The following is a 13,282-nucleotide window of genomic DNA, read 5'->3' on the forward strand; positions in this document are numbered from 1 at the left end:
GGAATTTTTTTTTTTCGAATTTTGTACGTGACCTTTTGTTTAAAATGTATTACAACTCGCTGTTACTTATTTGGATTCAATTAATTCCAAAACGTTCAACTTGATTGTTGAAATTGTTTTCTTTTATGCGTTATTGCTTGAACGTGAAACGTTAGACACCTAACGTTTGAGTGTGATTATAACTGTAAAAAAAAATTCTACAGTAATTGAAATATTCTGTAATATTATCTCGTTGTTGTACTTAAGCCGTTCAATTAATTCTCAAGTTCATTACTACCTTGAGTACAGTAGAGACATAGAGAGAGAGAGAAAGAGAGAGAGAGAGAGAGAGAGAGAGAGAGTGGAAATACAAGTAGGTCGCTTGAAAAGTTTCCATCCCTTTATAATCATGAATATCCAGTCATCCGTGCATATTTCTTGCAGGGTGAAAATATTTCCTGAATATCTTGTGTATTCAAGAAGCGTGAGGAGTCTGTCGGATTTCTAGGGGCGCAAGGAAAATAGGTCCCACACGTCTTCAGTCTCCCAATATTCAATCACCCATCGGAAGAGAGAAGCTAGGCGATAAAGTTGTCGCGGGAAAAGCACGTGTTGCAAGAAGCGGGGCGATGTTTCCCAGCAGCACCCCTGGCAAGAACACCTACGTATTTTCTTGGCTCTATCCCGATATTATTCCCTCCCTCAGATACGCTCAGCCCTTGGATAAATATGAAATGCGAAAAGAAAACATCCCGAATCCAGAATTATTCCGCATCGAAGTGTACAAGCAATCCCTGGCTTCTTTTGATGCAAATCCTCGGATTCCTTCTCGCGAAATAACATGAACCGCTTCTACTAGCTTCGTCATTTTTGATCAAAAGACCTTCTCGTCGCTTAGCGCTCCACCCATACCCGAGTGGCTTTTCGAAAAAAAGCACCATATCTCAAGTTATCGTGGAAGACTGTAGAAAATAAAATTCGATACTAAAGTTTCAGATTTACTGCAAAGTTGAAGATTGTCGACTACTTTATGTACATGCCGAAAATGCACTCTTCCTAAGGGAATTAATTAAGAACAAACGGATACCACTAAAAAAAATTCATTCCGCAAAATGTTTATTAATGGTTTGAATGGTATGAAATAAGTTGTTTCAATCACATAAAATTAATAATATCGACGGGATGTGGGGTCAAAAGTAGGATAATTTTTTTTACATATGCTTAATTTTGCAGCGATGTTTCGAGTTCTACTGGAACGATTTCGGTCAAGTATTACGAGAGTGCTCCGAAGATTTACAGTTTTCGGCCCATACTGGGATAAAAAAATAAATAAAATTCGACCATTTTCCTGAAAATATCGATTCTCTACTAGAGTTCGAAGCTTCGTTAATTAATAATTAAGAAACTAAAGTTTTCTCGACAACTTCTGAGCATGGCCTAAAAATGACGCACGTAATGAACCTTCTGTTTAAATTTCAAATCGATCAGAAGCTCCGTTATTGATAAATCGTGCAAAAATACTAAAAAAAAAAAAAAATTAAATGGGAGAAAAACGCTCTCAAACTTTTGATACCTTTTTGTAACGATTAACAGCGCTGATGACGATTAAAGGTTCCCTGCTTTGTAAAACGAAGTTTTTATTGCAGCATCCTCTTCAATCCTCTGTTGCTCTATGATTTTTTATTTTTTTTTTTGACCAATTCGGCTTTCTTTTTATTGTTTTTCCATATCGATGCAGTGATTCGCGTTTTCAGTTGGCGAATCTACAATTTTCCAATTTTTTCAAAAATTGAAAAGCCAAACTACTCTGAAAGGATGTCACTTTCGAAAAAAAAAAAAAAAAAAAATGAAAGATTTTCCGACGTTCTAGTCCCCTGAAAAGACTTACACGAATCTTCGCATAGAGTTAACAGAAATTTTCTCATTCCAATGAAAATTTGTTTGCATGTAAATTTTGACGAGCTCAGAAGCTTGCGTCCGTGAAATACACGGACTGTGGGTTTTGTCGATATTAACAAAAAAATGTTCAACTGTCTGGAAGCTTTGGTAACTCCCCAACCTTGGCTACCTGCGACTTAGATAAAAATGATGAGACCTCGTGAAGCGGCACGTTGCACCGATAGCTTTTATACGCGGTAAACCTTGAAGATAAGCTCATACATCGATGTATAGGATCGGCTAAGTGAACTGTTCAATTTGAACCCAAAAGTCGGAGAAGCGTGTCCAACGTGCGGGTTTGTGTATTCCGGGATGGTGCTGAAGCTCTACCGGGAGGTAAAGAACATAAACAAATAAAAAGAAAAAGAGGGAAGAAACAACAGGCAATAAAAAAAAAAAAATAGAAATAAAAAATAAAAAATGGTCCAACAAATATTGGGAGACGAATATCGTATATAGCGGGGAGGTTTTCTATGCCGATCGATGTACTTGTTGGGTATAAAGCGAACGACTGTGTATAAGCTGAGAGGAAAGTTCCAGCTCCCTCGTTCCAGAGGCGAAGGGAATTGATATGAAAAAATAATCCGGCAGCTCGGTGTTCGCGTTTTTTGATACGCACCTATCTACACACGTATACATATATGTATATATACCTGTATAAGTCATTGAACGAACTGCAAGTAATTTCAAAATATTTTTATTTACGAGCAAGCTTCATTGGATGGTGCTGCGATTTTTTATAGTTAGGACCTGCGAGGTTGTGTGGGTATCAGCTCGTCCTGCAGCTGCCATAAAGGCTGCGAGTGTCGTAAAGTACATGGAGAAAAACGCTACGATACTAGGTGAAAAATTGCCATGCGGTATCTCGTTACGTACCTACTTCACGGAATGCACTTATTTTCTGCATAGGATTATACATATATTTATACAGGTATGAAATTTCAACAGATTAATAGACCCTGGCAATATCCTGGCTTATATTCTCCTGCCGACCGTAAAATTTCATATCGAGTTAATTTCCCCGGCCGATGTCCAACCTAATTCCATAACGTTATATATAATATAGCCGTAAAAGTTTGCGCAAGTGAATTTCTGAACCGTGATACACACGGTCGCATGACCGATTGTAAGTTTGAATAAATTTTCACTCCATCGCCTTTGAAAAATTTCAGTAATAATTTCATCGTGTTAATCTGTCGTACTTCGATACGACTCAACGACTTGATTAAATTTCACAGAGTCTTCGTGATAATTTACTGGATTTTACAGTAATATTCTATTTCACTCGATAATTCAATTAATTGATGGGATCTTATCGGGTATCATATGGTTACAAAAGTTGAATCTTGTTAGTATACCTATTTGGATGTAGAAAGAAGTCAGGACTTGACCGAAATTGATAAAACATCCTGGACGTTCAAGGATTCCGATAGGATACGCGAGAATTTACAGTATATACAGTCAGGAACACAATAACGTACGGTGCATAATTCCTAGATGCAGCATCAGGTGAGAATAGGAATTTCGACATTGCAATGTCAACCTGATGCAAAACCTGCACAGGAAATGCAACATGTCCAAAGGTAATAATCCGTAAGTATGTGTTTTGGAATGATGCACACAGTTATTTTTTTTACCTTTTTTTTACATCTTGTTCTTTCGCCATATTGCGACTGACTCCCTCTCGTTTCGTTTTATATTTATCTTATTGGCCACGGCGGCGCTGTAGTCAGGAACATCCCGCCTCCCTTGAAAGAAGGTCTTTTAAATAATTATAATTGTTGTGAAAGTAATTATTAGAAAATGTGAAAAGAAAGAAATTAGATAATTAATATAAAGTAAATGATTCAACGGTGCTTTCGAATGTCATTTTGTTTCGAAAGATTAAAATTAGCAATAAAATAAAAGAATAAAAAAAAATAAAAATTTGGAAATTCAACTTTTCTTTGTTTAAATTTACTTTTACGCTAATGATTAGAATTTGTCCTCTTCTTCCACTGGCAAGGGGCAGAGCTTTTTTACTGCTCTCTTGAACAGACCGGTTGACGTTCGAACCGTAGCTACTCGGACGATGTTGTCTGCTCCCACATGTACTTCAACGACTCGACCAAGAAGCCATTGGAGTGGTGGAAGGTTCTCTTCTTTGAGCAGAACCAGAGTTCCCACATTTACGTTGCTGTGGTTGAAATGCCATTTCTGGCGTTTTTGCAATTCCGAAAGATACTCCTGGTACCATCGGTTCCAAAAGTGCTGCCTCACTTTTTGCAAGTGTTGCCAACGAGACAATCGATTATCGGGAACTTTCAAGTAGTTGTGTTCTGTTGGTAACAAGAGTGAGTTCCCTACTAGGAAATGGGAAGGGCTCAATGCTGTTGTGTCGTTAGGATTGCTCGAAAGAGGTGTGAGTGGACGGGAATTGAGGATTGATTCGAGTTCAACAAGAAGTGTGTAATACTCCTCAAACGTAAAGACTAGACCTTTCGTGGCACCGTATTTAAATGTTTTTTGGTGCACTTCACGGCCGCCTCCCATAATCCGCCGAAGTGTGAAGATCGGGCTGGAATGAATTTCCAGTCGATACGTTGCTGAGCTAGGTGATCCGATATAGTTTGCTTTTCGCTCTCCAAGAATGCGTATAATTCTTTCAACTCCCTTGCTGCTCCCACGAAGTTTGTTCCATTATCGGATATCATAGTCGAACAAATTTCTCTTCGGACCACGAATCTACGTAGTGTTGATAGGAATGCTTCTGTTGTCATCTCCGTCACGAGTTCTAAGTGCACAGTCCTTGTTGCGAGACATGTGAAAACCACGATCCAAGCTTTCGTTGTAGGGACTCTACCTCGTCTCCGACTTTCTCGAACTTGCAACGGTCCCGCGTAATCCACGCCTGCATTAGTGAATGGCTTCAGAGAACCTCGAACACGTTCAGTCGGCAGATCGCCCATCATAACATCCGGTACCTTCGGTCTACTTCGATAACACTGGATACAATTGCTTGTGACTTTTCGAGCTTCTCGCCGTCCAGATAGAGCCCAGTATCTTCGTCGAATAGAATGTAATAGTTGCTCCGGTCCGCAATGGTGTAAACGTAGATGCTCCTTTCTCATGATTACCTTCGTTACGTGATGACGATCTGGTAAAATAATCGGATATTTTTGTGTTTCGGGAATGTTAGCGCCTGACAGTCTGCCTCCCACTCGAATAATTCCCTCTTGTCTAAGAAAGGGCTGAGAACGGCAAGTTTACTGCCCTTTGGGACTTGCTCACCCTGCTTCAATGCATTGTATTCTGGAAAGAATGATTCTCTCTGAGTCATTTTCACTATCGCCTTTTCGGCGCCCTCGAGCTCCTCCACTGTCAAAGATCCACTCTGTTTTGGGCCCAAGGCGTTGAATCTGAATCTAATGCAGTAAGCTAACACTCTCTCAAGCTTTCCGTATGTTGAAAATTTCCTCAGCACGTCACTCGTGCTTTTTGATGAGATGAGTACAACCGATGGTTTCATCTCGGATGTATCGATGTTGATGGTTTTTTGTTCGGGCCACTCTCCGGTTTTTAGCCAAGGAGGCCCGTGCCACCACAAGTCTCTCGTCTCCCAATCTTCGAACGTCATGCCTCTCGATATTAAGTCTGCGGGATTATGCTCCGACGGGACATGAAGCCATACCGCATTGCGTGTTAAATTTTGAATTTTTGTCACTCTGTTAGCCACGTATATTTTCCGAAGATTCGGTGATGAAGCTATCCAAGTTAGTGTGACCGTCGAGTCGCTCCACAGATAAATGCCTTGTATTTTTTGTGAGAATGCTTGCGTCGCTGCATGACACAGTTTTGCAAGTACGAGCGCTGCGTTGAGTTCGAGTTTCGGTAGCGAAATTGTTTTCAACGGGGCTACTCTACCTTTCGAGCATATCAAATGTGAATTCGTTTCACCCTTTGAATTCCTTGACACTGCATAGAGGCAAGCTCCATACGCCTTTTCGGAAGCGTCTCCGAATCCAATCAGATCGAATTTTCCGCTGTCGTTTCCCGGATTTATATTTCTCGGTATGCGTATCTCGTTTATTTTAGGTAACGAGTTGTAGTATTCATCCCAGGTGTTTTGAAGCTGCGGCGGTAAATTCTCATCCCAACCGGTTTGCAATTGCCAGATCTGCTGCATTATACACTTTGCGTTAATTAGTGTAGAACCCAATAAACCCAAAGGGTCAAATATTTGAGCAATCTTGGGCAGCACGAGTCTCTTTGATATTTTTGTCGATTCATCAATTGTCACGCTATATTGCATGATGTCAGTTTTCGCGTCCCACAGAAGGCCCAAAGTTTTTAGAGCTCCTTCCTTGTCGAGTTTCAACAGACTGTCTGCCTCAGAGTCGTGTGATAAATTTACTAACGCTTAATCGTCCTTCGAGCGCCATTTTCGGAGCTGGAACTGTCCTCGTTGATGGATTTTTGAGACTTGTTGCTGCGAAGAGACCGCTTTTTCGATTGTTTCCGCACCGGTCAACACATCATCCATGTAAAAGTCTTCCTCGATCATTTTTGCTGCTTGAGGATATTTAGAGTCCTCCGCTGCGAGCTGCCGTAAGCATCGCATCGCTAGAAAGGGTGCTGGAGCTGTGCCGTACGTTACGGTGTTCAACTGGTACGTTTGAATTGGTTGTGATACGTCCGATCTCCACAAGATTGTTTGTAATCCGCGATCTTCCTCTCGAACGCGAATCTGTCGAAACATGGCTGTTATGTCTGCTGTTAGCACGACTTTATGCGATCCAAACCGCAGAATAATTTCGAACAAATCCTTTTGAAGATTCGGTCCTATTAAAAGCTTGTCATTCAACGATGTTCCGAGAGAGGTTTTCGCTGACGCATCAAAAACGACACGTAGTTTCGTCGTGATACTTTCCGGGCATATCACTGGCTGATGCGGCAAGACAAATGTGTCTTCCGTCCTTGCCGATGTTACATCTGGTGCGAGTGACATGTGACCTTGTTGTTCGTAATCTTGCAGGAATTAAGTGTATTCTGCTTTGATTTGTGGATTAGACTTGAGCCGTCTTTCAAGAGTGACCAGTCGACGTTTTGCTTGGCTGACAGATTCACCGAGTTTGACATCAGATTTCTGCGGCAACGCTACTATAAACCTTCCATCGTTGTCCCGTTTTAATGTATTCATGAATTGTCGTTCGCACTCTGCTTCTTCTCTTGTGTAACTTCTTGTTTCTCGAGATTCTTCCTGATTCCAGAATCTTTCCAACTGTGCTTGGAGCGCCGTGTTAGTTATTAATCCACCGAATCGCGAAGGATTCTTTGAAGCCGCGTCGATGAGCTCTCCTCCAACAATCCAACCCAGAAGAGTGTTTTGAAGCCTCGGTACCCCTTTCTGTTGTTTGATTGAATCTGCACACAGTAGTTGCCAAAATAATCCTGCTCCCACGAGGAGATCGATTGTCTCTGGCTCGTGAAACGAAGGATCGGCAAGTTTCAGTTCTTTCGGTAAGGATATTAACCCTTTGTCTAGTTTTAGCTGCGGCAATCTCTCTGTGATATTTGGCAAAACCAGACACTCGATCTTTGCTGTATAATCGGTGTGCATCGACGTAATTTTTACATCGACGATCTTTGCAATGTGTGTTTGTACCTGATTTATTCCTGTAACGAATTCGTTCTGTTTCCGGCATCGAAGTTTGAGCCTACGCACGAGATCTTCGGTGATGATGTTCGATTGCGAGCCTGGATCCAGCAAGAGACCACAACTCTGTGGAATACCGTCTTCGTCGTCTATATGAACTTGAGCTGTTGATAAGATAATCTGCTTGTTTGGCTTTCGAACGACATTCACGACTGCTGATGTCGGTAAATTTGGTTGTTCTTCTTTTGCGCACAGCGTTACGACTGGATTATTAGGAGCTTCGTTACCTTTTTGACTCGTCGTCGTGCTTTCATGCTGCTCAATATGTAAAAGCGTGTTGTGTTTTTTCTGGCACCTTTTACAACCCGAAGATCTGCAATTTTCAGAAAAATGCCCTTCATCCAAACAATTCAGACAGATTTTCTTCTTTTTTGCTCCTTGTATTCTATCCTAGATCGACATTTGCAAAAAGTCAGAACACTTGAATACCCCATGCGCGTTACTGCATACTGGACAAGATTGTTGTGTTGCAGTTGCTACCGATACCGAGTTCGCTGGCTTTCTTGGTGCCGGCGGTTTTGTTGTCTCGGTTTTGTTCTTTCCTCGGTCAATCATTTCGATTGTGCGACTTCTATCAGTCAAAAACGTTAGGAATTCTTCTAAACTTTTTTTCCCTGTCTATTTCTATTGGCTTCCTCTTCCCAGTCCCTTTGAGCATTGTAGTCGAGCTTGGGTTTGACCATGTGTATTAGCAAATCGTCCCAATGCTCCACCGGAAGTCGTAGTGTCCTCAGAGCCTTTAAGTGTGTGCGAATATGAACTATTAGTTGCCTCATCGTCGCCGGCTTATCTTTCGCGACCGCGGGAAAATCGAGCAATTTATTCAAATGCGTATTCACGAGCAGCTTTGTATTTTCATAATTATTTTTTAATAATTCCCATGCGTTTACATAGTTTTCTGCTGATGTATCTGAATCGCCGATAACCTGTAACGCTTCCTCTTTCAGCGCGCTTCTCAAGTACTGAAATTTTTGTATTGCTGAGAGACTAACATTGTCATGAATCATGGACTGAAAGGCGTCTTTGAAAAGAAGCCAAAAAGAAGCTCGTTAAAATCGCCTTTAAACTCTGGTAAGGCTAAAACCGGAAGTTTTATATCAATCCGTTGCTGTTCAGCTCGTTGAATACCGGCACCGCCAGGATTTCGCGGCGGTTGTTGTGCGATTACTTGCTGAATGAGCTGCTGCTCGTATTGTTTTTGAGCGTTTATTACACTCTGAAGTCTTGTCGCTATCGCATAATAATCTGTCTCGAAAATCATGCGCTCTGAATCAGAATCTTTTTGAATCTGCTCCTCTTTTCCCTCTCTTTCCTCCTCTTCACCGGAATTAATGTTTAATAACTTTTGCTCGATTATTTCTTCTTGAATTTTCCCAAATTTGCGCCAAATTTTCTCAAGTCGCTGCTGTCTGACACGCGCCTCTGCTACTGTTATGTCCTCAGTAACAGCGTTGCCTAAGCGAGTCAGCTGACCTTTTATTGTGGCTCTGGCCATCGTCAACTTTTTCAATTTTGACATTTTTCTTCCCCGTTTTTGAAAATCGAATCAAGGAAAGGGAAAAGGAAAATAGAGAACTCACTAACCTTGTACCGTGTTGCTTGACGTTTCTCTGCTCGAATTCCTGGATTGCTGGGCTGTTGTTGTTGTGCTCGATCTTCTTCGCGCGAACCTTCGATGTCGCTGAGTGACGCACGGCTGCGTCTCGTTGTCAATATTTACGACTCGTTGTCCGATGGTCGTTGTTACAATCCCTGCTTGAGTATGTATGTATTTACTGGTCGCGCTCCCGTTTCTTTCGACGACGGGTCGATGTTTCTAGAACGAATCATAGCCTCACTACGACCGTTCACACTGCTCGTATTCCCAATTCTCTTGATAATATGCTTTTCCTGTCTTTATTGTCTATCACTCGATCACTTATTCGTCACTGTGCATATCGACGAAAACGCGGCACGTTCGTTTGTTTTTTACACACTTGCTTGTATTTCGTCTCAACCGAAATAATTCGTTTTTCGTCCCAATTTCATTGGTACTGTCTTTATCTAGTGTGCAAAAATTCGCACCCGCAATGTTTCTTCATTGTTTTATTGACTCGATGGTGATTAAGAACTGTTCACTTCCACGATTAAGAGACACGACGTTTTCGCGACGTTTTCGTGGCTCGATTTTCGCGTGGCCGGTCGATGCTGGTCGACAATGCATGTCATGGCTGCCGCCTTGTACGCCTCGAATACTTTGCAAGTTTTGCTTTATTCACGCGACGCTCAGTCGATTGATAACAATCACTTCACCCCACATGAGTTCGCTAGCTGTTGGGCGCCAATTATGTTTTGGAATGATGCACACCGTTATTTTTTTTTTACTTTCTTTTTAACAAAGAGCTTTATAAACGTACAGTATTGGAGCAGACGAATGGTTTGCACGTTTGACACGTAATCTGTTCAGAAGGTATAGTGGTACGGTCACTTGTGAGCCAACTGTTACTTCGGTTCTACAAACGATGACAGATCTGTAATCTGCCCAAGCGTATAGCAAGCATGATGAATGTCATAAATAAATATTTACTATAAAATTATGTGACGGACTGGCAATAATGGAAGGAATAGAGGTGGCCCTAGCGCAGTGGTTAGCGCTCCGGACTCCGACTCCGCGGGTCCCGGGACCGAGTTCCACTGGGATCACCTTTTTATGCGCACATTGTTGCTGGACCGTGCCTCGTCACATTTACATGATAAAATTACATAATACATTTTCTATAAAATACATTGCCACATCCACAGTCACGTAACTCATGCTGATAAAAATAGCGCTCGGAAATTTTTATCTGTAAAATAAATTCTCGCAAATTGTACTCGTACTCGTACTCGCATGCGCGCGCAACCGCGCCATGGAACTCTCTCGTCGCTGCCACGCGCGCCCGTGAAAACGGTGCTTGAGCGGCGGTGCTCAGTCTTCGCTTTGTCGTGACCCGAGTATGAGGCACGCAAAGAGATATTCAATAAACAACATAGGACTTTTTTCACTAACATTAAAACACGTGTGCAAACTTATTCTACCCCGAATCCTTTTTCCTTCTCCGATCAAGCAATGTCAGGCTAACTTCCTGAACATATATCAATACGTAAGTTGAGCCCGCCAGGGCCAGAAAGAGCACGCGATCATGCATTCCATAATCCTTATTAGCTTATATAAAAACACGTGTAGCGATAACAAAATAATAATTGGTTGAATGAGCATTAGCAATAACAAGTTTGATGGATGCGGTTAGCGATAACATCACTGGCGGACCAACGCCCTTCTAATGAGTGACGCAACCGCCGTTGCCAATCAATTCTCTATGAACGGTTACTGACGATAGACGTGTTGTTCGTTTAATCGCAGTTTCGTACGACTCCAGCGCACGCTGAGTAACTATAATTTTTGTTAACTCTTTTTGCGACGATTACGCTGATGGTGGAAATGTCATTTTATGGTGGTGTTACATGGAAGCATTAAATCAGTGACTCAAAGAGGTGAAACGTGTCGAAGTGATTACCATAACGGTCGGACTAAAACACTCGTGCGTGATATATTCATGGACTGCTAACAAAATGTAAACAAAGTGAGTCATTGTAGTTATCGGCACGTTCAATGCAAATCGTCAGCGTAGGACTTTATTTACACGTTGTACGGCCCTGTCAATTGATTGTTTTTATAGTTACAATGTCTGCAACCGTGTCGCAACCGTCGACATCAAAAACATCAACATCGCAACCATCGACATCGCAAGCATCAACGTCGCAACCGTCGACATCAAAAACATCAACATCGAAAGCATCCAAATCAAAAGCATCAACATCGAAAGCATCCAAATCACAAGCATCAACATCGAAAAGATTCAAATCGCAAGAATCGACATCGAAAGCAACGAGAAAAGCCAGTTCGACCCCAAATATTTTTGAAGTCCAAAAAGAGGCTAACTCAAACTTATCGTCTTCAAACAAACCATCGGCTAGCACGTCCATAGCGTCTAGCAGCAGCAGCACCGATAGCCATTTCTGGCTTGAGGTTTTGAACAGTAAGTTTCGATGCAGCGCTTACAAGAACCTACTGAGGGAGTCCACTTTTACTGAAGCACAGGCCGAATCATTACAAAATTTATTTTATCAAACATCTCGACAAATGTATAACACATATATAAACAGCGATCGTGTTATGAAAATGCACAAATGTCGGGACTGTGAATTCTCGATATGTCATCAGTGTGTGTCTCTTAATTTTTTACACGTAGGCCGGGCAAACGGTAATCCGATGACCCCAACTGTCGTCGCGCCTCACACAACGACTATATGCATCTGTCAGTTTGCTTTCTTCCATGCTCACACTAGCAGACCATCGCGGTCCGAGACGGTGAATACTAGAAGCTTGGAACGTATCATCGCGAGCCTGCGTTGTGACGTGTGCGACACGATGGTAATGATTAAACATCCGCACGGTAAAAACTCTAACTGCACTTTGACAAAGTGGAGCGGTATAAACAGCAGTGATGAAATAGCATTCCACGCGCAGCTCATCGATCACATAAAACAGTTCACGCCGCAGACGCTTTCTTTGGAAGAGTTGTATACTTGCAATCACCACTGCTGCCTGTTTTTCCATCGCTGTACAGAATAAGGCTTCCGACTGAATCCTCAATCTTGCCATTGTCAACTTGGCGACAGCATCACAGTATATAAGGGAAGCGTTAAGAATTCAGATGTATGTGTTTTAGGTGCATTTTTCATTTGAATCTTGTATCAAATTTGGGTGTGGTGATACACTTGTCCTAAACGCTGGAGGTAGAATATCTTTGTATTAATGTTATATTGTTCCTGCATAGACAACACGTTTCAATATTGTAAAAATGGCTTCACGGTAGTTTATCGACGAAATAAAAGCTTCCAGTTCATATCCATCGTGTTTCATTTCATTAGTTCGGTAAGTTTCTTCACTGTAGAGCGGAGTCTTGATGCAAAGAAGTAGGACATGTATGACGTAAGCCAAGTCGGCGCACTTTTGATCAATCTTAAGACGTAAAGATTATGAAACTGTTGCAATGTGATGCGGTGTTCCTTTCGCAGTCGTCGTATTCTTGACTAGTTGGTAATCACCCACGAACTGTTCGGTCAACTGGTATCCGTCCTCCAGCTTTCTTATCTCCTGTTAATATTCAGGGAGTCTTCCAAACCTTAACGACCGAGTGTAATCGGCACGATCTGGTAGACCGTCTCCAGATTACAGACTCTGAGAGCACGGAAAGTGAACCACTCATCCTTCAACCGATAAGCGAGTAGAATCCTAAACGTTACAAATGTTAGTTGTATTGAGGCTTTGTTGAGTTGGCCGTACATGTGATAAACAGTTACGTCATTGCTCCACGATCGGAGCTCGTGCTTGGAACACCTGCCAATGTAGCAGTGCTCTGATGCTCAATATATGTAAATTAGTGTGGGCGTCGTATCGCTTTAGTGCCAAAAACGTGGGTGTATCTGCGCGCCGCACGAGCATAATGAGCCATTGACACCATTTTATACTTCAATATACATGCGCACCTTATTTTCTCGCATGCACCAGAAAAATCTTAATGCTACTCACGTGGGTATTAGGCTTCCGCTGCATAATTCCTAGATGCAGCATCAGGTGAGAATAGG

The 13,282-nt window shown here is 41.9% G+C and overlaps 3 protein-coding genes across 6 annotated transcripts in view; 1 reads left to right on the forward strand and 2 right to left on the reverse strand.

Moving 5' to 3' along the window:
* Window positions 1-13,282, reverse strand: part of LOC124179624 (protein artichoke) — a 120,556-nt gene that overhangs the window by 34,433 nt on the left and 72,841 nt on the right. The window lies entirely within an intron of this gene.
* LOC124179783 lies at window positions 3,892-6,904 on the reverse strand. The gene is made up of 4 exons (XM_046564517.1): window positions 6,421-6,904; window positions 5,043-6,282; window positions 4,499-4,959; window positions 3,892-4,394 (listed from the first exon to the last, which is right to left on the reverse strand). The coding sequence occupies exons 1-4, from the start codon at window positions 6,902-6,904 to the stop codon at window positions 3,892-3,894; spliced, it is 2,688 nt and encodes an 895-aa protein (XP_046420473.1).
* Window positions 10,570-12,542, forward strand: LOC124179626. Its single transcript, XM_046564215.1, has 2 exons — window positions 10,570-11,364; window positions 11,425-12,542. Exons 1-2 carry the CDS (start codon window positions 11,244-11,246, stop codon window positions 12,264-12,266), a joined length of 963 nt encoding a protein of 320 aa, XP_046420171.1. The 5' UTR covers window positions 10,570-11,243; the 3' UTR covers window positions 12,267-12,542.

The sequence above is a fragment of the Neodiprion fabricii genome, chromosome 4, assembly GCF_021155785.1.
Source record: "Neodiprion fabricii isolate iyNeoFabr1 chromosome 4, iyNeoFabr1.1, whole genome shotgun sequence".
In the NCBI taxonomy this organism is placed as follows: domain Eukaryota; kingdom Metazoa; phylum Arthropoda; class Insecta; order Hymenoptera; family Diprionidae; genus Neodiprion; species Neodiprion fabricii.

Excerpts from the sequence above, each read along its gene's own strand:
- LOC124179783 (XM_046564517.1), bottom strand. The coding sequence starts at position 6,904 with ATGTCACTCGCACCAGATGTAACATCGGCAAGGACGGAAGACACATTT. Across the intron at positions 4,960-5,042 it reads TTTTACCAGATCGTCATCAC|ATACTGGGCTCTATCTGGAC; the intron begins GTAACGAAGGTA and ends TATTCGACGAAG. Across the intron at positions 4,395-4,498 it reads GGATCACCTAGCTCAGCAAC|GTCTAGTCTTTACGTTTGAG; the intron begins GTATCGACTGGA and ends GTGCCACGAAAG.
- LOC124179626 (XM_046564215.1), top strand. The coding sequence starts at position 11,244 with ATGCAAATCGTCAGCGTAGGACTTTATTTACACGTTGTACGGCCCTGT. Across the intron at positions 11,365-11,424 it reads ATCAAAAACATCAACATCGC|AAGCATCCAAATCAAAAGCA; the intron begins AACCATCGACAT and ends CATCAACATCGA.